This window comes from Cyanistes caeruleus, chromosome 5 (assembly GCF_971803275.1).
Source record: "Cyanistes caeruleus chromosome 5, bCyaCae1.hap1.1, whole genome shotgun sequence".
Classification (NCBI taxonomy): Eukaryota; Metazoa; Chordata; class Aves; order Passeriformes; family Paridae; genus Cyanistes; species Cyanistes caeruleus.
In genome coordinates this window covers 56252288-56279935 of record NC_141705.1, presented here as the reverse complement: position 1 = coordinate 56279935, position 27648 = coordinate 56252288, and the positions used below count along the sequence as shown (strand labels likewise).

General features: G+C 40.8%; 1 protein-coding gene across 6 annotated transcripts in view; it reads right to left on the bottom strand.

The window, feature by feature from the left end:
* Positions 1–27648, bottom strand: part of ARHGAP24 (Rho GTPase activating protein 24) — a 215123-nt gene that overhangs the window by 169244 nt on the left and 18231 nt on the right. The window contains exon 1 of one of the 6 annotated variants that reach the window (XM_023926245.2): positions 12939–13852. The exons of 2 other annotated variants lie outside the window; for them this stretch is intronic. Coding sequence is in view for 1 of the 4 variants with exons in the window: in XM_086889238.1 (XP_086745364.1) it covers positions 4184–4259 (76 nt within the window). In the remaining 3 variants the exon portion in view is untranslated. Of the gene's footprint in view, positions 1–4183; positions 4464–12911; positions 13853–27648 lie in introns of those variants that run through there. 3 more of the 6 variants (XM_086889239.1, XM_086889241.1, XM_086889238.1) reach the window with 3 other exon arrangements.

Sequence of the window (27648 nt, the reverse complement as noted above, 5' to 3'; positions counted from 1 at the left end):
TGTTGTCAGCAACACTTTAGATAACAACATCAATACTAAGTCCAACAGTGATACCTTTCTTTGAAAGAAAGATGTGTCAAGATATATTGGTAAAATAGTATGGATCGTGGAGCTGCTGCCACCAGCCTTACAGCAGGTCAACATGCTGAACAAGAATAAGTCCAAAAAAAAATGCTGAAGGCACTAAGTATCCACACCTAACTGCTACACCTATCCTGCTAGATAGAGGACAGGAGGTGCTCAGTGGAAAAGGCCCATGATTTCACCACACATAAAAACATATCCTAAACCTCCTCATGAAATTCTCAGAGCCCTCTCCTGTGTTAAACCTGTGACCAGTACATCACCTGCCTGAACACATACAGTAATGAAATATTATTTCTTCTGGTCCATCATACATGGAATCTGCAATTACAACCATCTCTCAGGTAGTTACAAACACAAAGATCCTTGGAATCTTGTCCTCTGTCATCCGCAGAAGACTTCATTCACCTGCCAGCCCTTCACACCCATAAAAAGGCCAGTCATGAATGAGAAAAATCTGCTTTTATTATACTGTGTCATATTGAGCCATCACACCAAGCTCACAAGAGTTTTTTGTACTTTGACAGCAACTAAAACTTTCCTGATACAAAGTTTGTCCATTTTAGCTGCAAAAAACCCACCACAAAGTTAGCACAACTCTGCAAAAAAGCCTGAATTATCCTGAAGATCTTAGTCACAAATTAGTAATTGAGAAGTGACTAATGTACTTTATAATTATTTTTTTTTATGCTTAAGCCTATTTATGTGGCTTTTAAAACTTTGCACCATATCCTAACTTGTAACATTTCATTTGCTGGTCCTGTAATAAGAAAACAGGAAACTATGGATGGTTAATTGAAACAATGGGGGACCCATTTTCATCATTGCACAAGAAAAAGCAGCAGTTTCAAGTTCACCATAGCCTTTAAGAAAATTCTCAAGGCACTGAAACACTTAAGATCATTGGTAATTTATTTAACTTTCCATTCCCCCGTCCTACATGCTGAAATTAATGAAGCATTTCTGTAAAATACCACCCTGAACCAAGCAGTGTTTTCCCAAGTTCTACAGCAAGACAAAATACAGTATTTTCCTTGGTTGTGCTTGGTGTTTGTGATCAATAACACTACACTACAGTGTCTGCTGACTGTTGAGAATTTATTTTCCTTCAAGGGAACACTTGCAAACTGTCCACATTTATTATTTCCTTTTCACAAATGCCTTAAAAAGTTTAACAGCAGTGTAGAGTCACACATTCATACTACTAAATAACATTGAGCATGACAATTAAGAAGAAGCAAATGCAGTAAGTGCCAGCTTTAGTAAGGTGAAGTGGTGCAAAATCTGGGAGAGACATGGAATTACTGATTTTCTACTACTAAGGCGATTCCTGCCCACCTTCAGCTCTGCAAATGACATAATTAATAATTCCATTATTTCTTTTCATCTGTATGGACAACCAGAATAACAATTTTTAAAACAGTTCAACAATGACACTTCTCAAGGAGGCAACTTGAAGTGTCTTACTTTTCCTGTAATATGTTTTCAAGACTCCACAATTCATTTTCAGCAGTTTTGTAGAAGCCTATTCTGACACATTATTTTGCAGACAGCCACACTAATTTATCTCTCTCAAATCAAGGTAATTTTACAAGATTTTCCCAGAGGAAACTAGCACTGCCTATGGCAGACCAATGGGTGACAAAAGATAAATTTGTAGAAAAACATTACAACTAGAAAATTAAGCACTTTTAGCCTGCACATAAGAAAATACATAATGCTAAAAAGTAATATGATATGGCAACAACAATCAATCACAAACATCTGAAAGTCATTTGTTAGCTGTTGAAACAGTGCCAAGTCAAACAAAAAAGTTTTAATTTATTCACAAAGCCAAATTTAAGACTAAATGCAACTAGCAGGAACTGGCAACAACATATCTAGGACTGTATTTTGAGGATCTCTAAGCTAAAGTAGCTCGGATGCATCTACAAACACAAAACATGCAACAAAAATCCCTGCCACCTTGTCTATGGACTTCTTATCTGAAAAAGAACACTTTACCAAGGTTATTCAATCCTGTCCTGTGTAAATGTTTAAAACCAAGGTCCTCTTCCCCACTACCCACCTCAAAGGAAAGTACTTCAGCATTATTCCCCCATCTCTAGAACACCTACTATAAGAAGTTTTCCCATCCCTTATTTACTGATTCACAAAATTCATGTTTATTATGAAAAATAAACAACCAATCTAATGTTACAAAGAAGCCCAAAGGTCTTAATGAGAGATGCCACTTAATGGTAAAGCTTTTTTTTATTATTATTCCAAAGGTAATTTAAAACAATTGACAATTATATTAACATATGTCATATAGTGTATTACACAGTGCCAGCAAAAAATAATCCTCAGAGCACTCCAAGCCATCACTCCAAGCCTCTGCTCTTTTGTCTCAGGATGCCAAATGAGTATCTTCTCTCTTAGAATTCTGTAACCTTTTCAGAACAGCTTGGTCAATACCAGCATATTTTCACACAGGCTTTCAGCTAAAAACCCATTTGTTCTGTAGAGGTGTTTCAGCACTACCAACACCAAAATATGACATGTTAGCACTTAAAAACATTCTCCAAAGAGCTCTGCTAAATTTTAATGGCTCATTAAAGGGGGAAAATTACAGAATCATGTCCCAATTTCCACCTTATTAGCCTCAAAAAAAAACCCAAAAACCCTGCAAATGACAGACTAGCCAAAAAACATTTTCTTTTTGTTCCACTTTCAATGAGTCTCAGAACAAACTATTTGCTCATATCAGTTTCCAAGCAATCTGTCTAGGCATCCAAGTTTATCAACAAGAACCATTCAAGCCTCCTTGCTTTTAAACATACCCAAACAGCAAAGCTTGTTTAACTGGCCTATTAGGCTCTGTGATTGATTTTTTGACATTTCCAATAAATCATCTTTCTGGTTTTGTGATAAGACTTCAACCCTTCATTGCCTGCAATCTATATAGCAGATGCCAAAAAAAGCTGTATTTTTAGTGCTTCTGAAAACACACAAACATACAAAAATCTACTTTTTCTAGACCTCCAACAGCACATACAGCTTGTTTCCAAGCTCAAGTTCTCATCCTATTTTTTAAGCACAGACACTAACTTCACACTAATCTACAGAGGACCTTCCTACCACCAGCTCAGCACTAAATATTTTCCAAGTTAGCATCCAAGACTGATGTACTGTTATGCCATGGACAATACTCAGTGTATATTGTCTGAAACTGTCAGCAATCTCACCATGCAAATCTGCTATTTGATTTTTATGTTTCTAGGAAATTCCCTAATACCTAACAAAGCTCAGCAACACAGTAAAAAGCGTTCCATGAGAGAAAGATGTAGATTTAACAAGAAGCATCACATGAATTTTCTGAGTACAAGATTGCTTTGCATAAAATGCACACAAACCATCTCTCACCACAAATCTCTGATTCTCATATATGAACCATATGAGTCAACACAGAACATGACACTGTGCACACATTACTCTCTTCTTCAGCGACATGACACAGGAGAAACATGACACAGGGACATGTCACATACACTGTAGTCCGCCATGTGGCACCTCCACAACTCAAAAGAAAAATTCAAAACTTTCTCAAAGGAGAAAGTACAGAAAGAACAGCAATGTTCTTGCAGCTCAAATACACTCAGCTTCAAGGCACAGGAGGGTATTCAGCTCCTTAATGAGGTACCTCATAGTGCCGCAATGGTGCGCTCAGTTACCAGAGCTAACCTTTTCTCAGGAATCCAAGCTCGTGGGACAGAAGCTTGACCCAAGTGTGCCTTTTGAGTAGCATAACCTCCCACAAAATATCTCTTCTGAACAATCTCTTCTCTTCCTCCCCCCTCCAAAAAGGCTGTGCTTGGTGCACAGCGCAGCAGCACAGACCTGTCTTTTCCAGACTAGAAATTACTTCCTTTCCTGGTATTTCCACCAGGTAATTAATGAACAATATTTTTTCTCATTACTTACTGGAAACCTAAATAATATACAAAATACTTCCTGCGTAGTCAGTCATACATGGACTAACAATACCTATTATGCTGTTTTAGCTAATCTGCCATTTTTTCTAGCAGTCCCTACAGAAGTAAGAAATGGTAAAACTCACGTTTCAGAGCCTTCCTGTGAGTGCTGGGAGATGAACATCTCCAAAGCAGTGCCCCAGGAGTGACACCATCGAACATGATGCAAACGTCTGAATTGAGTCAGAGAATTTAGGATTTTATTTCCAGTGCTGGCAGAGGATCACACCTATGCCCAACTCGCCTTCTGCACTTCCCCAGCTGCCAAGGAAAGGTGTCCGAGCTACATGAAACTGCATTGTACAGCACTGCTGCACACAGGCTTAATCTCCTTACGTGATAAACAGTCTTGTCACTGAACGTGCCACGTGCTGCACGCTCAACTGGCTGCTTTAGTCCTTTCCTGGTGTCAGCTGAGTGCACCGTGAGCTTTGCGAGCCCAGCCTGACAGCAAGAGGCAGGAATTCAGCACATGGGAATGCAGCACATGCTGAACAGGAGAACAGCCAAACACAAGAGACTTAAGAGTGTGCATGAGAAACCACCGAGCTCCCCAGCTTACAGCATCATCATCACAGCTGTCCCTGCTCCTTCCCAGAAGCCTCCCTCTCCCCTCATGCCTGGCAGACGGCATTTGAAGGGACCAACTACTCCCATGCAATGAGCAACTGATCACTGCAAAGAGCACAGCCAACAACCCTTTCCCAGTGTGGTAAACTCTACCAGCAATACCAGCTGACCAATCCAGGAGCAGAATCACCATGGCCAAGTGGCCATAATTGTAATATCAGTGCTAAAACCTAGGAAATTCTTCAAAAGCAGTGAAGCTGTTAAGAAAGAAGAAGTGAAGTCGCTATCCCTGAAAGCATTCAAGTAGTGTCTGGATGTAGCACTTAGTGCTGAGGTTTAATCAGCACAGTGGTTGGTGTTCAAAAATTGGACTCAATGATCTTGGAGGCTTGTTCCAACCTAAACAGCTCTATGTTTCTATTAAGTTAATTAATAGTTGACTCATTGCAGGACAGAATCAAGACAGTGAAAATAATAAGTGGCCTACTATAAGCACATTGATGTCAATTATATTTTTTTCCTGGCACATCCTACAATACTTGTAAAATATTCCCATGGTTCAGAACTAGACTTATTTTTCCCAGCTGTTCACATACGACAAACAGGCAGTACAGGAAAGGATCCCTACTCATTAAGTCCTCATGAAAGCCAGCAATACAGTTACTTTCTGACAGAAAATACATCGTCAAAGCAGCTATTTTAATACTTCCTCTCACCCACACGCAGCGGGCCCAAGGCTTCCCAGGAACTCCTTACTCTGTTCGAATTTTTTTCTTTCACCCCAGTACACTCAAGGACAGTTTACACCAGTGTACTCCTTATCACCCCAAAACAGTTCCATTCTCTTCCTGATGTTTACACACCTGGCATATCTATGTGTAGAGTCGGAGGCTGCTTTCTCATCTTCACAGAATACATAAAGCCTGGTCCAATTTTCTCTGAAGAAAGAGGACTCGAGCATGGCTGGTTAAGTCTAGGCAGCAGACATCACACACATACCAACAAACCTAAACAACCCAAAAGCACCAGTTCTCTTACACTTACAGACAGATGCTGGTTTTCGTAGTTTTTGTTACTCAAAAACCCTACTTACAATGTGTGCCTTCTTTGAGTTTCCTCCTGCTTACTTAGTTGTGACCCCCAAGAGAAAAACCCAACCTAAGGAAGCTGCTGGCATCAAGACACAGATTTGTATTTATACAAATGTATATTTTCCTAAATATCATTTATTAAACATTTCTGGGGGATGAGGTTAACTGACTCCAGTTTGAGCCCTGTATTCTCCTAGGAGAAGGGGTTTCACCATCATGCATCAAATGTTAATAAAGTCTTACATTCCAATTAATTAAATGACTTTTAAAGAATTTTTACTTGAGCTGTATTTAAAATAGAACCTTCAATACTTCCCACTGCCATATAACAGAATTGTATTTGCTTTTTTTAAAACAGTGAACAAATGCATCTTATATATGAACAGAGTTAGTCCTCAATCTTGCAATCAGTTTTTGACTGAGGGGTAGGGGGTGTTTGCTACAATGTTTTCATTCCAAAATTTCACTTCTAGCCACAGTGCAAAGTTCTGTCAGAACAAGTTTTCTGACCAATTCACTTCTAAAGCGAGGAAATTAGACATTGAAGTTGGGTCCATTGGGGTTCCAGCAATGCTATTAAGATCCCAAATTACCACAGTCAGATTCTGACTCTCAAAGCCTATTTGTAAAGCACCCATTTTAAGACATTTCCATTCAGCTCTGCAGAGCTTAAGCAGGCTTTGGACTTGGCAAACAAAGTAAGAATTCACAGTCATTTTGGAAGAACGTAAATCACTATGTCCAAACTAAAAGGTATTGCATTTTCTCTCTCCTTCTCCAGGCAGGCCCTTTAACATATCTGCCTCGGTTTGCTTACTTCTTAGGAGAAATTAAAAAAGGAAAAAAAAAAGCCAAGAAAAAAGAAACATCTGTGGGAACAGCTGCACAAATATTGCAACTGCCAGAGGAATTATTTCTTTCTAGCATCCAGGATTTCTGGGTTTGTGTGTTGCAAGAACACTTAGTAGTGGATAACCACAGCGACTATCCATGCATGTGACACACGATTTTGATCTCAGTCACGGATAAGAGGCAAGAGCTCAACACCAACCCACCACAGACATACAAACACACAGAGAAAACAACCAGAAACCCAAACTCTTGAAGGAATTGTCTAGAGGCTCCACAACAAAAAAGCTTATACAGCAAGTAGGCTGCTTGCTTCAGCTTCTGAACAATCAAAATTCCATGGCAGCTAGTTTATAATTATAAGCAAATGTTTACAGCACAGCTTTTCCCTTCATCATTATCTCACCTTTAACAACAACACCAAGACCCCAAATTACTCAGAACACTAACCAAGACAACACTCTGAAATAAGGCAATGATGTCATTAAATAAATAAGATTTCTAGAAGCCTGTCTTCATCTCCTAGATATACATCCACGTTCACATACTTGCCTTTGAACTGCAGCAATCTGTTATGCTCCAACAGGAAGAATTAAAAATTAGTTCTATCATATTCTGTGCTATATATTGATAATTGCACAATTCTTATTCCTCAGTTCATATCAAAGTAGATAAGGCAAATATTATTAAAACTCCATTACAGTAACAATCAACTAGATTAAAGTCACTAGTTCTAAATACACACAGCAACAATATCTTGAAGCTACTGTACAATGCAGAGTTTGTTTGAGAATTACTGAAACATTTTTCCCCTCCAAAATAGTGAAAGAATTATCAACCAATATGACCATGGAGGGAAGTTACCTCATCCAGCTGATCCACAGAGCAGGATTTGAAGAATGAGAAGCAAAGTTAATTGCCTGCAGCCTCTGTATCATTTTTCTTTCTCAAGAAGCTCAAGAGGGGCCTTAAGCATACTTTAAGTCACCCTTGACTGTAGCACTCTCCCATGTGCTAAACAGTCATTTAGCACACTGGGATTTCTGCAGCACAGAAGCACTTGAGCTTCTTCATCTTCCACCTCTACAGTCAGCTGTCAAGCTGGGAACATAGAGAAAGCCACATTTGACCAAGCTCCAGCAGGCTTCAGGGGGTCTCTGCCCCACTTGATTTGCCGTGATCCGCTGTTATTCATTCTCAAAAGACTCATCCTGTAAGACCATGCCTACTCATTTTCACAGCACTGCCTGGAAACAAAAAGGTGATTAATATTTTTGCTTTTGATTTTTAAAGATCACAACTTTCTTTGCACCAGCAGCTCTTATCCTTGCATTCACACATTCCTAGCTGAAGAAGGCAGGCCTTCCTGATCTGCTGTGGTGATTCAGCTTTTTTTCATCAAGCCACAGAGTATCAGATCATTTTTACCCCCCATATAAGTAATACTAAAATGACAGAGGGTCAGAACTGAACAAATGGATGGCTACAATGGGACAGAAAGAGCCCATCCAGCCCAGCATCCCATTTCCAACTGTGACTGAAGTAAAGTCTCAGGGAAACAGGATAGCTAAGACAAGCAAGCAGCAGCAATATTTTGGGCTAGCTACCCCTTATAACTGTGTTTTCCTTTTACTAACCCCTACACTACAAGTACTTATTAATTACACTGTACTTACATCTTGTACACAGTATTACCTCCTTTTATTTGTTTTAGGCCTGCCACCATCACTCCTGGACACACCCTGGGACTCCTCTACTGAAAAATAAGGGAGAAAAAAGTATTCTCTGTCTACCCTTTTCCTGCCACTTGGTAGTGAAGTTTTCCCAGTCATCTCATCTACAGGCTGAGAAGTTCCCTCCTGCCACACTTTTTTTGCACAGAAGCTGTGCTGTCCTTGACCATTCTTTTCATCCTTTTTAAGACCTTTTCCAGCTTCAGCTGCCAATTACTAGAAACTTCTTCCCCTGATGCCACCTCTATCCTCCTTCACATTTTTCTTCTCAGAGCACAGCATGTGGAAGCCAGGGCAGGTCAAAGATACAGCTATGAAGGCAGTTTATGGAAAATCCAGAATGCTGTCGCCAGAGCTGACATGAAGCCAGCCAAGCAAGGATTAAATCGAAGGCTACTTTCTCTACCTACGGCAGGAGCACTCTACCTATACCTGGGAGGCAGTAAGATCCCTCTAGATATCACTAACTGGGAGACCCAAACATGCTTTTTTTTTGATTAGTGTGGTGCGGGCCAAAATGTGTTGGCTATTTCCTTATTTTGAGCTATTTCCCTGTTTTGCAAGGAGGCAAATTGCTGGGTTTTACTAACACTTCATGACTGTTCAATTTGATAGGCCAAGCCACCTAAATTTAAGTTCTGATTTATTTATTTAACAAATTGCTGTTCTAAAAGCAAAGGTAAGCGTGGGAAAAGAATCATGACAACACACCAACTACTTCTTGGAAGTAGCACACATGAAAAATGTCTTTGCTAAAAAGCTACTAATCATAATTGCCATTACACAAAACCACACAAAACTCACTATAGGAATATGAAAGGTACGTCTTGACAAGAAACTATACGCCTCGCCAAGGAATTCAGCATGTCCTGGGGTTTGTCTCATTGAGCAATGGAGCATGAAAGCCCCTCCAAACTAACAAGTACAACAGTAAACAACAGAAGTTCGCTGAAGTTAAGAGCAGTGAGCTCATGTGTTCCTGCAAGACCTCTGGCTTGATGGTGCCTGACATTTTCATTAGAAAAGCCCAATGAAACTAGAGCTGAGCCAAGCAGACAAAATTAATTCAAACTTTTAACAGATAAGTCAAAGACCATGACCGTAAACAAAAAAAAAAGCACCACACTGCAGGTGGCTTCCAGTCTCCAAGCAACAATCTTACTTTGCAGCGTAACCAACGATTTGGAAGAAAAATGAAGGGGAAAAAAAAAAAAAGATCATGACTGCAAAGCTGTGTAGGTGACAAATACCAAAGAAGCTATTAATTACAAAGAGGAAAGGCCACTGACAGCCAGACGTCTGTCTGTCTGTCTGCGCACCAGTCTGTGTCTCCTTGTTCAGCAGGTGCTCAAGCTGGGAAGAACTGACAGTACCTGAGAGCATCTTCTCTGGAAACCATTTTAAAAAATGTTGGAATAGGAAAAGGGAGAAGAAAATGAAGAAACTGTATTTTCCACTTTTAAAAAGAGATGGCAAAAAATAAAATAGTAACTCTAGAGAAAGTAGAAATTTGGATAGAGAAGACTACCAAACATACAAAGAGCTAATAATAACCAGAGCTAACAAAGCTGGTAGTCAAAAACATGCAGTAAAGCTAACTTATGATAATGACACCAAATTAATGTATTGAGGAGTCTATCAAATTACTTTGTTGGCAAAACAGGATATTCTTCACAACTAAATGATCTAGTTTATAATGGAAGCTAATCAAGGACCATTATGGCTTATTCTGGATCCATAATCAATTAAATACAAAATCAATTTACAGCTCCACTCCAGTTCTTACCATACCCATTTTGATCACACAAACGTTGAAATGTTACAAAATGATGAAGTAGAAGGAAAGGGTCTGGAAATGTACAAGAAGCTGCTACGCTGCTGAAGTACATCCATCTTTGAGGTGCCTGGTATTTTCATGTATTTTTGAGTGCTTTCAATTTAAAAAGTGCAACTTAATCAAGATTTTTCTAAATAAATGCAGGCAGCAACTATAAAAAACAATTCTAACTTGAAATTCTTGCTTTAGCATAGTAGAAACTAATGCACTAAATCCTCCACTCACACTTTCCACAGTCTTACATGAAGAAAAATAATCTAAGCTGGAAATTTGGCCTCTATTGTCTTTTTAAGTTTCTATCTCTCACAAGACTAGCAGTAGAGCAGCAAATGGCATTAAAAGCTGTGTGTTTCCTTATTATCCAACACTATCAGCCAGTCGCCTTACCTGGAGTCTTCAACATAACAGAACGCCAAGTTCCAGACTTGGAACTGTACCAGATACACTCTTGCTGTTTTTTTCTTGGTTTACAACACCAAGACAAGACAAGACAACCTTTTGTTTTTCGTCCTGGCTGAAAGCTAACATACATTCACCCTCAAAACGGCGTACACACAAATGCCACCCCAATATGATGAAGTATCACACTCTGTTCCAGGAGATTACTTTAAAATAAAAATTGTATCAAGCATTCCCTCTGTCCAATATAGAGAATGCCAGTTAATAGCTCCAAGAATGAAGCATACTTCCAAAGGCCATCAGATCACAATAAACACAAAAAAATCTACACAGAAGACAGCTGAAGTCAGAAGATGCAAATCACTTCAAACTACCCCCCCTGAATTTCAACTCCTTTTATTTTCTTCCAACTGGTGTGTTTAAAAAAAACACCCAAGATTTTGAATCAAGCAGTAAGACATGCTTGTGTGCTACAGCTGCACATGGAGGTCACTGAGAGTTTTGATTCTGGCTGCTTCTGAAGACATGACCTTATCAGGACTTCAAACTATTACCTAGTCCATTTCTTAAAGGAATCCTAATTTCTGTCTTTCTAAACTCCATCTCCAGAAAAATGAACCTAGTCACAGAGCCACTAATAGAAGTGATCTTCATGAACTGTTCCACAAACACAGGAGAAGCACATGTCGAAGGAGCAACCCACAGCCTCCCTCTCACCTGACCCCAGCAGCACATCACCTTGCAGCACCAAGTAATCATGCCTTCCACACAGAATCATGTTTTCAGTTGAATTTTCTACATAGCTTTACATTTTTTACTTAATTACCATGTTGTTTTCGGGGGGGGGGGGGGGGGGGGTGTTGTTTGATTTGGTATTTTTGGGATGGGCACCCCATATACTCCAAAAAACCTAGTTAGTTTCATTAAAGACTGAAAATCAAGTAAAGAATAGGAGAAGAAAAATACAGCAGAGAGACAGGACAACAACCAAAGAAGAGGCAGGGCAGTCTAATAACTTCAGATACTATGCACAAAGAAACAAGCTCTAAGCACATTTATTTTTAACATTAAGTCACTCTATCACGTACTAGAAGATGCCTTTTGCAATAACAAAACCTGCCACGACATGAAAATTTTGTGGGTCTGGAAACAAGCACTTGACTCTCAATCCTTCCTTCTCTCCACCTCTGCCTATAACTCCACATGTCTTCTGTGACTTTGAGACTCCACTTAAATGATTTTTAGCTAGGACAAGATACTTTGCTGCTCAGTCCCACTCCCTTAATTCTTACCTCAGGAGAAATCCTGAATGTACAGAAGTTACTGTCACCTCCTAGGTACAGAACTACTGTGCAACAGGACTTAACAGCATTTTAATACCAGCTAATCTAAGAGTTATCATCATCCTCTCCCAGCAACTATGCTATTTAACAGACAAACAGAATTCAGATTAGTATCATATAAATTCTGTGTTATGAAGTCACTGTACTACACAGGAATTTTTTTTTTTTTTTTTATTTCTACCTATTCAGGACAAAGGTATCTATCTAAAAAAAAAAAAACAAACACTGCTGTTTACTTCCACTCGTCTGTTGAAAAAAATTTTCAAACATCATCGAACATGAATTATTTAATACTCTCCACCCTGTTGGAAGAAGAAAACTCCCAAACTGAAAACATGCATGCATATTGCTGCAAAGGAAGATAGAGACAAATATTACCTTAAATTTCCTTCCCAACGAAGAAAAAAGACAAGAGAGCTACTCCCTTATGTTAAAAAGAAATCCGTTCAGTGGCTCTAAAAATCCATGGAAGACCATAATCACCAAAGCGTTAGGTAAAGTCCTCATTTCAAGATCTGTCCCAATGAGAACCTTATCTCTCAGATCCTGCTGCAGATACTTAAGTAGAAGATTTTAAGACAACCATCACAAGCCCAAGACTTTACAAAGCACAGAGGGCTTTGACTTATATTCAAGTCAACAAGTGGTCAGATGACCCTCACTCAGCCTGTACCCCTGAAACCAACACAAACTGATCCTGTTAGGAAGTATTTAGCGCTGCTAAGAAATAACAGCACAGTAGAGAACTGAAAGATGCCTACACACAGAGAGAGCAGACAAGAACAGCTGTCTCTCACACACACAGCTGCTGCCACCGCTCCCCGGCCGGCACCAGCGCCTCGTCCCGCTCAGACGCGGGGCTGTCCGCAAGGCAGAACCGGGTTGTACCGGGCGGTACTCACCCTGCGGTACTCACTCACCCACCCCAGCAGCACTCAGCCACCCCAGCAGCACTCAGCCACCCCAGCAGCACTCACCCGCCCCAGCAGCACTCAGCCGCCCTCCCCGGCAGTACTCACCCCGGCGCTGCCCCTCTCCGGGCTCCGGCCGCCCTCACGCAGGGCCGCCCTGCTCCCCCATACACGCGGCGGCGGCTCGGGGCACGCTCGGCACCAGCTGATTTCAGCCCGGCTGCGCTCACAAGTTTCTTCTGCTGCCCCCTCCCTCAGCTGAGGCGACCTGTGCGCAGGCGGGGCCGCCACCATCCCACGGGGGTTGCCGCGCTGCCCCGGGAGCCGGGCCGGGGCCAGCCCGCGGCGGCGGGCGGGGCGGCGGCGTGTGAGGGTGATGGATAATGTGCGATGCGTTGTGTGCGAGGGGCCGGGGCGGCCTGGCAGGGCCAGCCCCCGGGTTTCGGGTTTCACGGGCAGCTGGCAGCCCCGGGGCGCGCCGCCGGCTGCGCTGCCGGAGGAACGCGCCTGCCTTCCCTCCCAGACGCTCTGGGAGCGCCAGCGCCGGGACACCCGCCGGGAGCCGGGCTCCCTGCTGTCCCTAGCCCTGCCACGCTCCAAGGGGACACTCGGACAGCCCGAGATCCTACGCAGAGGTTTGCCCGCCCCCTCTCCTTCCTCCTTTGTGCCTTTGATGCAGCTTTAGTCGGCTGAGCACACTCCGAGCGGCCCCGACTCATCCACTTCCAACAGCACCTCTGCGATTTGGCACGGCGGAGCTGTCTTTAAAAGGGCTCGGGGTTTTACCCATCCATGGGCCCGCACCACGAGGGTCCAAAAGCTCAGCTCTGACTGATGCACAACAGAGATCAGGGAATTAGGATGGAAACTGCAGCCGCAATTTGGTTTGGGGAGCTGCTGTCCGCACCCCGGACGGCAGGAGTGATGCTTGCTGCCGGGTGACTCAGGAATCATGAGACTGCACTCTGCTCTTCTTCTTACTCAGAGAGGGCAGTGGATGACATGTAACCTCCGTCCTTCCCTTCCACCACAGCACAGTATTGGTTTTAGGTGGAATCTGCCTCTCTCGGAAAATCCTAGATGCTGTGTTTCCTGGTCTCTTCTTTCGGATCTCCATCACGAGACAAAAAGCACTTTCTAACTCGGTACCACAATGAGGTCATAAGAAAAACATTACTAATAATGATATTTGAAGATGGCACAACATCGCACTTTGAAGCCCAAGCAGGGTTCAGCCTACTGTACACACTAACAACAAAATCGTGCACATTTTCAGCTACACATACCAGGCACGTGGTGTTCCACTAATGACTGGAGCTGGAAGGTCTGTAGAAGCTAGAAAATTGTTTTGCATTACAATCTCAGCATCTGATGAGTGCAGCTTGGATGGATACAGACACACTCCCACCGACTTCCCTCCTATGACCCATTTTTCACAATTCTCTGTTTGCCGGTTCCAGCTCCACCCAATGTGAAAGCACTAAAAAATCCCCAGAATAGGTACAACCTTTTGAAAGCAATCAGTTTTCTGCTTTATTCCTCAGATTTATCAGGTTTTTCAATAGATGAGGCCTGAAGAATATTTACATAGTGTAGCAGGTGAGATGTGGTAGCTTGCAGCAGTGATAAATGGAAAACCACTGTACGGGAGAAGCTTCTATTTTTAACAGCAAAAAAATGATGCAAGTACCTGGTTATCCATACTGAATCAAACCTCTGAACTCTGCTTCTCACTAGTGCTGCAGGAAGGGTTGGGGCCTGCACCAGTCAGTACATTTATGAATGTAATGGGAAAACCCAAGGCACTTTCCTCAGCTTCCCAGCTTTTCATGAGATAACCAGCCAGAAAAGAGAACTAAGTAAGCCATTAAACAAAAGGGCTGGTCCCTGCTCCTGCCTCTGGAAAAGAAATCCACAGAGATAAAGCAAGGAAGAGGCAGAGCAAATTCATTCCTGTGATCTCACTGCCGAATGGAGAGATTTGGCCAACAGAGGTCCTCAGCATCTGGAACAGCATGCTGCAACCCCACCAAAATTCAGCTTCTCCCAGGAGCCATACCAGTTTGAAAAAACCACTACATCTTGCTGACTCTCTGCCAATGTAATTTTTTAAGAATAAACAGGGTGTATCATACATGGCTGCTCAGGAAGAGAAAATAAACGTGCACAAACTTTAGATGGTGAGGAGGACAGAATTAAACACATGCACAGCAGGGTACCTATGCTGGCCTTCAGTTTGCTTGGCTGCCAAATTCAGGCTCAGAGGGAGAACAGCCAGAATGACACACTAGAAAAAACATTTTTTAGTGGGCTGGAAAGCCTGCCACCATCAAGGACCGTGCCTGCTCTGTTGAGGCGCCTGTACGTATGGCAGCCTCACTTTATGCGTCATAGTTATAGACATTATATAAAAATTTAACCCAGGCACTTCTGTAACATTTGTCTCTGCAGTTCTGTGCCTTTATCTGAACAACAGCCATATTAAGACACAAGACCTCTTGTTTAAATTATAGGAAATTACTGTTCTGTTACTGTGCTATTCTCTTAAGAGAGAAGTAACCCCAGGGAAATTTCCAGCTACCGTAGAGAAAGGAGAGTGGTACAATGTACTTCCTAAGCACAGGGACACACAGGAAGCAAGCCACAGGGCAAAGTGGAACTGCTGGCTGCAGCACTGACTAAACCCCCTGGTTCTGTGCCAGACCTGCTCGAGCATGCAGCTCACAGCCTCGTGCCCACAACGCAGGTGCTTTCAAAAGCTGAGCGGCAAAGCCACTCACATCCTTGAACAACTGCACATGTGAAGTCTGACTATCAATACAAAACTACAAACAGTAACAATGAGGAGACCCTTTGTAATCAGTTTTCCTTACTTGGCTTATGGGTGGTCACTTGCTCCTGTTCTTTCTCTCTGTTTATGGTTTGCTAGCTGATACCCTTCTAAAGTTGAGGTTTAGAGCATAAACCAGTTCATACTTGCAGTTTTATGAGCATTGAAATCCTTCAGCCTGAGCTGTCTTTTTTACTCGTGCATCATCGATATCCAGTCATTTATTAGCTACGTTAGGAAAAAAACAGTAGGAGCAGGCCTATAACTGGAAACAGCTTATCCAACTCCATGCAATGCAAAATTAGGGCAAAGAAAACCCTGTTTTGGTGCCAGTAGGTACCAGCTCATGTCAGAATTGCTCCTATCTAACTCCTTAGATACCAACCCTAAGACTGAGACACTTCAAAGTCTTGGCCTTTGGATGGCAGGGAACTAAGATTCTGAATCTTGGCCTCTGGAAGAACAACACATTGTTTTTGCCAGAACATTTAATGACAAAAACTAGAAACACTTTACCAAACAATCAAACAGGAAGGAGGAATTCTGCATTTGCCACAGATAGTTTGGCCCTGCTCAGGCATGGAATTCCCTTGGCCAAGTGCAAGCAGCTCCAAAGGTAATCCCTGTGCTCTGAGCAAACATGTTCCTAAGGCAAGTATCCATATAAACATACATATACACAGTCTTTGGAACACAACTTCTCTGCAGACATCTGTGCAGTCTGGTGAGAAAAGTGGGAAAAAGTCTAAGCAAGCAGGAAAAAACAACACTTTTTTTTTCTGTGTAACTAAATTCAGAAGGCATCTGCTGCCCCTGCAGATTCTGTCTAATAAAAACAGAGAAGACTGTACTAAATTCACTTTACATTTCAGGAAATATCTTCTCATCCTATTCTCACTGGTTATGTTCTTCAACAGAAGAAGTTGGACAGTCATTTCCTATTCTCATTTTCATGGAAATCAATTCACCTTATCATTAACTCACTCAGAGACAAACTCTGTCATATCCCCCCCCAGAGCCTGGATTATCTTGGAAGGGACAGTATTCTTTTTTAACACTAGTGTTTTAACTTTTGTTGGATATTTTTGAGTACTGGCTTACCACTATTTCCTTTGTTTATTCAATAGTACGGCTGACAATAAGGAAAGAACTGTAATTTCAAATAGCAAGTGTCATCAAAATTTAAGGCCACAAGTTAGAAAGCACAAATACAGCTCACTGAATAAATATATTCCTGTATCTTTAGTTCTCAGCAAGAAAAGGACAAGTCACACTCAGAATCAAGAGACAGCACCCAGAATAGTAGCTTAAATCTTTACTGTTTCCCTAGGGACAGATTCTGCAAGATGTTTCACAAATGAGTAAAGCTGCTTACAATAACAGCCATAAAGCACTGACATGCAAGTGCTCAGTGACAGGGCCAAAACCTGACATGTTGAAAATGGTTTGAAAAGTGTTAAGTTCTTCCTTCCACATACAGGAAACTTCTGCTCAAAGTTATCAAGAATGTCTCAATAATTTCTGGGTCTTCAAATCCATAAAAAATCTAGCTGTCTGCTGGCAATGATTTTATCTCAAATAACCCATGGGCATCCTGACATTTACATATCCACTTCCCCCAGTTGCAGCAAAATATTCTTTACCAGTTTGTTGGTTTTTCTGCTTTCCCTGCCTTATAACTTGCTCCATTCCTGTGCTTGGTAACTGAACCTCACATGCAACAATAGTCGCTCTTGATACCATAATTCCTAGCTACATGTTCTGTTTTCCAGTCTGGATATCTGGGACTAATGCAGAACTCTTAAGATGTGTGTGTCATACATCAAATCCCAAGAAATTGTGATAATACTCAATAAAAAAAAAAAAAAAAAAAAAAAAAAAAAGAAAGGCCTTTCATCACTTCTCTCTTTCTGTTCAAGTGCTCAGAATAACCTCATGTTTAGGTTGGATGTCAGTATTCAGCAGAGAATTTCTCTTCCTCTTGTAAGAGTACAAACAATTTTATCTGGTCTACTTCCTTCATGTTCAGATTGTTGAGTCTAGAGTTGTACTAAAATTATTATGAAAAACCAAACAAGGTTATTCTGGACACACAGAAGGAAGCTGATTTCACTGTGTTCTGACTGAGGAAAAGACAGTCACCCATGTAATATGTGCTCCAAACTATACTAATTCCTTAGAACTGAGAAAGCATTAGAAGACAAAGAATAGAGCTTCAGTAGATAAAGCAATGATAAAGTGGCAAATGGATGCAGAAATGTAGAAACAAGACAGCCAAGATCAGGAACATCAACACCAGGCTTTAAAACTAATGTTTTTGTTAAAGCACTCACTCACTACAAGATCTGACTCTTTCACAAGGCTGTTGCCAGGATCTCAGATTAGATGACACCACTTGGCTTTGATTTCCCAAACATCTTCCAATTTTTCTCCAAGATTACTTTGGAATTAGCCCTTAGTAGTATAAACATACTATTCTTTCCCAACTATAAAACAAATTTCATTTGGACTCATAGGACAGGCAGAAAGTAATTGACCTTGTGTCTTTGGTCAGAAGCTCAGAACATAATCAAATGTATCCTTACCTGCTGACATCCCTTGCAGGAAGAAATAAAAATAAAAAAACACTTCCTAATGTAGTCATTCCATCAGTGAATCTTCATTTACTATTATAGGACACAGCTCAAAGCAGAAAATTCCGGATCCTGTTTGCACAGGACAGTTTAGTTTTACTAAAGTTTTACCTCTGTTCCTTTCTATACAGAGAGTAGAACTCTCAAACAGACAAATAAAACATGTGTTTTCTTCCAAAATTGACAATGGGCATTTTGCAGAGTACTTGGTGCCATACAAAAATAAATGTTGAAGGTTTTTTTTAAGTAAGTTAAAAAAAACCCAAATGATGGATTTTCCTAGAAGCTGAAATTCACATAGAAATAAAGGGAGTTTTGCCTGTACCTCTTGGGAACGCTGACATTGTGAAACAAGATTTCTTCCCCTTAAAAATTAACATCTACACTTACATTCTGCAATAATTACAGAAAGTTCCTCAGTTGTGTATTTAGCAGTTGGAGCAGCCAAGATGAAATTAGCAAACCCAAAAATACTGGGTGTCAGGGTTAATTTTTTGGTGATACACTTAAAATGTATATACACAAGAATGCAAGCAGAACTTAGAGTTATGTTCTTGCTATCTGATGTTTAAATGCATTGTCTCACTTTCTACTCAAAGATGCAGACTCTGAGCAACTTTACTCTCATAAGCAACATAGCAGCAGCTGTAGTAGAAAACTGGTAGGAAAAAGCAGTAGAAGGTAAGCAATAGGGAAAAATCCCAAGCCCTAAGAGCTCAGAGGAGTTCACCATTGGCCAAGCAATATTCTCAAGTCACTTAAGAAGTGAATGTTCCTCATCAGTAAACAGGAGCTTCACTTTATGTAGCCTCTCAATAGTCTGGATGGAAAACCAGAAACAGACACCCTGTAAAGCAGCAGTAAATTTCCAAGGGAAAAACAGCAGCCCACAGTGAACCTGGAATTATATACAGGGATGATGGCATCAAATATGATGAATTTAACAGTTAAGGCAGCAGGTAAAGAATTCAGAAAACCCTAAACAATGAAATGATGTGCCATTGTGTCTGTGCTTTGCAATTCCCATGATTGCTAACAAGCAGTTTGCATGCCCTGCGTAGAGGACACTCATTCGCCTGTCAAGGCTGATCTCTTGAGGAAAAATATGAAAACACCACAGAGCACATCCTCCTCAGGCAACCATGTTCTCCTTCCTATGCTTTTTTGTAACAAAAAACCTTTATAAAATGTACAGGTACAGTTATTGCACAAGGCACAATTTGTGCCTGCTTAAAAACACTCAAGTCCATATCTATCACAGCAATTACTTCTGCTGACATCTGCAGCCAGACATCACCCTCTGAGTCAGTCACTGCTACGTTAGATCAGTAAAGAGCAAGCACTGAGGGGTAGGAAGTCAGTGTCTCAAACAATTTGCACTAGGAAATGTCTGTATTTTTTTTTTAGTTGAGAAAGCCAATACAACCATTGCATTGTATTTTACCCTGGTGGCATGGGAGGAGCAGGGATCTAACAAAAACCAACACAGATTCCCAAAGGTCAGTCCCACCCTCTCGGACTTAAGCTCTGAAGTGACAATACCCTCTGCATAAACTATATTGTTTAAGGTGCAAAGGGCAACGAAGGTAAGATGAACATGACCAGAACAAAAAAACAAGAGACCAAAAACTAAAGACAGTTGTTACTCAATTTGCCCACAAGACACTCTCTTGCACAAGACAATGGGCTTAGTCACCCAGGAGAAATTAGAAATTTTGCTCTTGAAAAAAACCTCACAAATAGCTTTTTTTTGGGCAGTTTTCATTAGGGAGCAAAAGCAAGAGCGATGGAAACAAATTACTCTGTTCCGTATTACTGAAGAATTACTGAAGTTTGACGATTGAGTCAAAAAAGAGCACTAAAATATCTTGAATTCATTGAATAAAGTTTCTGTGTCAAGACTGCTACTATCAGGACTTGCATAATTCCTTAAAAACAGAGCAGACCATTTCCCAGAAATCTTACCTTTTCCTCAGACATTCTTCCAGGTGCAAGTATCCTAGCTAGCATTATTGCATGTTACCATTGTCACAGACTGGGTGTCTTGATTATATGGTACTTGCACAAAATCTGGACCTCCTATCACCAACACATTGTATGTCAGGGGAACCTCAGTCCTTTGGTAAATCCACAAATTATTTTCTTGCAGGACGCTGCCTGCAATATTTTCATTCTGCAATAATTTAAGTGTGATCCTGGAATATCCAACAGCACTCCCTTTGAGGACAGATGCAAGTAGGCTGCATCAGTGGCTGATCCAGCATCTTACTACTGCAACAAGTGTTTCCAGATAAGTTATCATTTCCTACCCCTCTGAATAGCTGACCCTGTCAGTGTGACATTGACTAATATAGCATGATGTATTAACATTACTGGTTGGCATCTGCAGTGCACAGTATTTATTTCATCTAAATCCTTCCAGGAAACCCACCATCTTTCTGCTAGTGTTATGATGCACTTACTACCCTAGCACTGAAAATGCTTTTATTAAGGCTGCTGTTGCTTTCTTTCATTTTGTTTTTTAAAGTTTATTTTATTGATGATACCAGTAAATGTCTGGACTTCTTTCAACGATGTATTAAGGTATATCTCTGCAGTTACTCTAGTTAGGTATCCAGGGATAAAAATGGCTAAGAATTGTTCAGTTCCTCACCAAAACAGGGATCACTTGAACTTGGTAGTCCACTGCTTACATTCCACTGTGGTCCTGAATAGAAGAAACTGAAATAAAAGTTCCAATGGTTACAGCTCAGATGTTTTTTGCTAGTGGGCTGTTTGCTTTCTAGGTCTCAGTAGCAGTTCTTGCTGCATTTCATCTGTAATGCATGATGCATTGTTTTGCAGTACTGTAAATCTGGTTTTACTGAGTATGACCAGAAACTTACAGAGTAAAGCCAAAAGATGAGATCTATCTGATCAGAAAAGATAGGATGCAATCCCATTCATATTTGTGGATTGCAGATCCCAATTAGTTTTATCACATTTTCATGGTAAGCTTGGTTACCCCTGGAGTACTGGGAAGCTGAGCACTCAAAGCTATAGCAGTGTTTGCCATTCCTCATCATGCATTTCACAGGAACAACAGGTAAGGAAAACCTGAGTAGCTCCCAATTAAAGCCTTCAAATTCCAACAGGTGATTCAAGCAACAGATAGTTTTAGAAACAGATTAAGCATTAACAGAAAACATAGCAGTCCAAAGTGATTTCTCTCCCCTTCTTTTGGAGGCATCCTGAGGAGGCATGACTGACAGATAGATGTCCTTCTCAAACAGTGGCTTTTACTTCAAAATACTAGAGAGAGTTCTTGAGCCATTTGATTTTAATAGCAAAAGTAAAAAAAAAGTAAAAAAAAAGTAGAAAAGGCTTTTACCTTTAGTCAAAAAGCCCCACTTGCCACTCAGCACACTCTCTTTGGATCAAGCATAAATAGGTTCCTCTTTCAGCTATCCTAAACATAAAAGCCATTCTAGTAACTGTCCATTCTTCTCCCACATACAAGCTGTTTTCAAGGCCAGTCAATTGACTCCAGGTACTTCTGAGATGTATTTGATGCCTTCCAGGTGCTTAATAAAAACCTTTCAGCAGGAAAAAACCCTCAACTAGCTCTTGGGTTTCTCTTGCAGTACCATTGTCATCTGTTCTTTTTCCCTTTAGAGCTCCCTATGGATATTCCCCTCTTCATCAAGACCTTTTACCCAAGAATAACCCTGCCAACAAGAACAGGATTTTTACATTTGAATGTTTTAAAGCATCTATATTCTGCTTGCCACAGAGGTCTATATTAAGCTCCTGTTGCAATTTCCTCAACATGACACAAAATAGGTGCAGTGAGTGGAGGTGATGCCATGAGCAGAGGCCACGTGAAATCAGAGAGTCAAATGAAGCAACAAAACTGGATACTTAATCACAGCAATAAAGGCTGCTGCACTCATCTCCACATGCCTCATTTAGTTTTATGAGTATTTTCCAGAACCTAATGTATGCCTGATGGCCTGTGTACTCAAAGTTTTTAATTCCAGAGATTTTATCAAAGTGTCATGGCAAATGACCTTCTCCTCCAGGCAAGCGGCCACAGAATGAAACAGGTCACTTCTTGTAACAGTGAGGTAATTATGGCTATTTCTTCTAGAAGAAAAAAATGCCTCCCTTCCTTAAGTACTCAGAATAATGCTTTAAAGTCACACAAACAGTGGGGATTACTACTTCATGCAGATGGCTGACAGACTCCTCATTTTTTGGCCCCACTATTTCATCATGCAATTTACGCAGAGCTGGTGAATTTAAATACATATATAAATACATATATAAAGGACCTGATGTACAGGTTATGTTTGTTGTTGGGTTTTTCTTCTTAATTTAATCTCATTTTTGCAGTACATACTACAGGCACAGAGATTATTGTTTGCCCCTCATAAGAAAGCTGCAGCAACACTTGTTGCTCCCCAGCTTCTTCAGTGCTGTGGAAGAAGGCTCCTGTGGCAGACATCCAGATCCAAAAATGGCATAACTGAGATAACATCTGGTATCTCCAAAATTAAGAAACTCACAGCTGCTCCCAGAATGCCTTGGTCATGCAGCTTTACCTCATTGTGAGGGAAGCTGATGACTTTCACTCTTTGAAGACAGGAGCATTTTTAAGCCAATACACAATTCCAGCATTTAGACTCTACAGCAAATGCTGAAAAACAAGGGAGTGATCTGGCAGAGGCTCCCAGTGATTCACATCTGCCTTACACTGTCTGTATCAGGTATGGGGGAACAGAAACTAATGGATAAGAATGCATACTAAATCCTAAAAGCTTTAGTATGTTTAGCAAGTGAGACTAATCAACCAGATAAATAATACTAAGCAGAAATTACACTTCAGAAAGTACCTTCTGGTTTCCTTTCCTTATGTGTCTGACCACCTCTGCAATCTCATGTGTCTCTTCTGATCCTTTATCTTTGCTACTAGAGACCTGTTTACCTCCATTTAGGGAGAAGCAGTTCTGAAAGACTTTTAGGCAGCAGCAAACAAACAGAAATTGTCCACTTACAAGGAGACCTGCAAGGAGCGTTGTCCATGCAAACAATGGCTGATAGAGGAATAGCATCATATGTCTCATGTACACCAAGCCTTTCACAGGAAATTCCAAGCACTAAGAAGTTAAAAGCTTCTCCTCTTTTTAACTCTTTTTCCTGGCAAGTCACTTTCCCCCTGCCCCAGGCTAGGATGTTACAATAAACGTTGTATTTTGTGAATCTCTGGCTCTGAGGTAAAACTTTTGCCATCAGCCAAAAACAAATTCCAGACTAGTCCCTGTAAGTGACATTACTTACTGAGCCCTATTTCACCTGATCTCCCCTTGCCCACCCAAGCCCCCATCACCCATCTAATTGTGATCAAACTATACAGGCTGTGGAGCAGGAAGAAAATGTAATTGGTTACACAAGGAAAGAAACTTTCTGTGGAACCGGATCGCACTGCATCTACCATTAAGCCCACAGTGGGATTCAAATCCCTTTCAGAGAGGCTGCCAAAACCCTTGCCAGCTCTCAGCCAGAACCAAGCTGTCAAACACAGACCAGGGCTTTGTAGCAACCCGAGCCTTCCTGCTTGCCAGACCTTGGGGACCAGAAGCAACAGAAAATGCAGTACTCTTGTGACTGGTTTCCCTGCCACTCTCAGCAAGTTGCTACACTGCTAACATGATAACAGAGCTGAAAAATTCAGAGTAGGAAAATGCATCCCGGACTATAAAACCATTTCTACCTGATTCTTGCATACAAGTCATGCACAGTCAATCCTGTAACTGGAATATTTCACCAAAACTGAATGCTAAAAAAAAAACCCAAACAAAAAAAACCCAGTGTTATTCCTCCCATTCAAAAAAGAAAATTGTAATTGTGGTTTTGGGAACTTAGGGATACTGCAGTGGTAATGTCTCGTTAATTTCTTTTCTTCAACCTACCTGGCAAGTCTCAAAAATGAGACAGATGTCACGAGGGGTATAAACAGAGAGCAGGATCCAGCCCAAAAAAAGCAATGAGCTAGGGGCCTTGAGATTTGAGTTCTAGTCCAAGTTTCTGCCAGCCAAGCAAATCTGGGAAACCCATGCTGCTATTCTGTGTCTTTCTTCTTCCTCCCCCACTTCTAACACATCTGTTTCAACTTAAGCTCTCCAGGACAATGACTCTCTGTTGCTACAATGCCCATCATGTTGTGCTTCCATTAGGAAGCAACAAAAACCTTATATGCATAACATGACTGTAAGATACCCAGGCTTAGTTCTCAAAGATTCTGGCACAGGATTTTATTTTCTGTATTTTCTGCTGCAGGGAAACAGGACGAAGTCACCCACTCATTGCACTGGAAACAAAGTGAAGGGGAATTTGGACTGTGAATCCCATCTCGACAGATCAGGAAATGCATCTTCAAGTAACTGTATAGAGCACAAGTAAATAATGCCTTGCCAACTTTTACCCAGACCATAAAAATCAGAGACAACTCATTTTTTTCCTTATTTGGTGGTATGTAGATGGCCTAGGAAAGGCAAGTAAAAAGTAACGCAGTATTGGTCCCACTTTGTGGGGTAAACAGTCTCAAAAGAGCAAATGAGAAGTGGACTCAGTAACTAAACTCCTTCAGAGCCTGTGAACCAGCTATATGCTGCAGGAGAGCAATAAAAACCTGCTAAAAACCACCAGCACGTCACTGTACTATCCATGGGCATCTACCTGCAGCAACACCCTGATTGGGAAATTGATACTGGTAAAAGGGACATCAGAAGGGGCTCCCAAAGACGAAACAGTTATCCACAACACAGATCAGGGTTTGAAGGAGAAAGCAGAATCATTGTACTACTGCAGTCAGACATGTACTGCTAGATAGGCCTGCTATTTCCTGCCAAAATGCATTGCACTTGCTGCTTTAACACTACTTTGCAAATATTTCACATCACTTCATCCATCACCCTGTCTTAAATGAACTCAAAGGTTTAATGCTCTTGCACACCACCTGCAGCCCTTTCTCTGTACTAGGAAACATTTCTGTTAATTCACTGAACATGTGTCATCATCAGGATAAGAAATACAGGGCTGGTAAAGAGAATAACCGAGAGGGTGAATGATGAAGGAATATGGGACTGGTAAAGAGAATAACTGAGAGGGTTTCAAATGATGAAGTAGCAAAGCAAAAATCTGAGTGAATCACAGTTGATTTTAGTAAAATGTAATTACATTAATCGGTTGGACATTTCCTGGGGAAGAAAAGCAAACCAAACTACAGTTTGCACATCACAGACCATGAAAATCTTTTTAGTAGAATGAGGGAAAATCTTTTTGTCCTTGCTATAGCTTTGTCACTCAAAGCTGCAAAGACAGGCGTTAGCATTGACGTTAGCAGGAGCAGTCCACAGGAAAACTTTACCAGCTTATAAGGCAAACTCACCAGGTCTTTACCTTGCAAGATACTGTTACAGAATTTTAGTCCTCATTTTACAGGTATTTTGTGGGTGCTCCTTGGTGGTACAGGCTGTGACATCAGTGAGCTGCTTTTGTGAATATTATTGTCAAATAATAACTGTTTATATTCTTTGCAGGCTGAAAACAAGCATTTATTTTATATTGGCTGTTCATTTTTAATAGAAAATCCAAACATTTTGTGTATGAGATGATGTATGACGCATTTTGTTATGAACATAGGGTGAGATGCAACCAGTGATAACTGTGACAGAATGCAATGGACAGGAAAGAAATGACCTGGATAGAAAAGTAAACAATTTAACTGACTCTTAAATAGATTGGCTTCTGAAAAACTGTAATTGATTTCCTAATATGGGCAGGATGGCCACAATTCAATATCCAATTCCATTTTGTTTCCAGAATTTTTAGGAAGGATTGATTTGCTTTGGGTACTTTTACTTAGCAGCTTTCCTGTCAAATAAAAAGATTTTTATTTCACTGACAGGAACAGGATGGAAAGACTCCAGTGGTTTGAGGCAGTTGAAGGGTTGGGTTTTTTTGGAGGTATTTATCAAGCCCAGGGAAAAAAAACATTACTGTAATATCAGACAACAAATCCTGAGAGATTTCTAAATATATTTCAAGGCCAGATTTTCAATTTCCATGAAGCATATAAACTAAACTAGAAAGGGGAAGTTTTTAGTGACATGATAAAGCACTCAGATATGGTCTGGTGGTTTACAATGTCACCTAGAACCTTTTGATGTTTGGTTTTTTCCTTCACATCTCCCTTCAATCTCTTCTCTGGAGATCCCATTTTTTCTTTCCCAAAATTACAAATTTGCTGCATTAAAGCAGAAATCCCAGGAAACTACGTAAGTTACTGATATAACTTACATGTCTACAGTCTCTCAAAATCTTATTCACACACCATTTTTTTTATAAGACTCAAAATTTCCCAACTCTTCTTACCCTCCTTTCACCAAGCCCAAGATTCCCAGACCAATCTGAGATGTTGAGGGCAGTTGGTTCCTGCCTTTTTCCACACAACTCACACTTCCAGTGTGTAACATTGCTTCTGTGAGTATTTTACTATTTCTGCCTTGTGAAATAAATCAAGTGATCAAGCAAAAAGGACAAGAGCACTGAACTGGACCTAAGTGAAAACCTATGCCTTGATGATCAGGTGTATTGATGAAAACAATAATTGTTGTCTAAAACACAGTTATTTCTATTCAGGCTATCCCCACAAGGGGCCATACCAAACTTCACCACTTGAACAAGTCCAAACAACAAGGAATCCTGGATCAAAGTGGCCATTTCATAGCCTCAAGCACATTTCCAACACTTAATTGATATTTCTGAACCTGTAACAAAAATAAAATTTATTCTTTTCCAGCACGTCAAGCAAAGCCAGCTGTTTGCTTCATCAGGACAGGTCACCACTAGTTAACATTCAGCTGCCAAGCATGAACACGTTCGACAATTATTTCCGTGGTACAAACTGTGCACAAGTCTCCCATTTCTGTGATAAAGTACTGAATGCCTCATTAAATGAGAACACACACCGGTGACAATTACAGCCTGAGGTGCTGAAAAACCTCACACTAGAGTTTCCCTTTCTATCACTAGGAATAGGCCACACTGAGCTCCACACATAAATAATCAGATTTTTTTTTTTTTTCAGATCCATAAACTGAGCAAATTACTGGTGCGTAAGGGCATTTAAATTCAGCTACACACAAGTCAAAAAAAGTAAAAAACTGCAATTAACTCCTAAGCAAATAAAAAACATGTCCTCATTTTCTTCTGGGATCCTTTTCTTTATATTTTCATGATTCTTTGTACAACTGCAGGGTGTTCTGTGTACCTCAGCTTTGTCACAAGGCATAACACGTTACTTGATCACAAC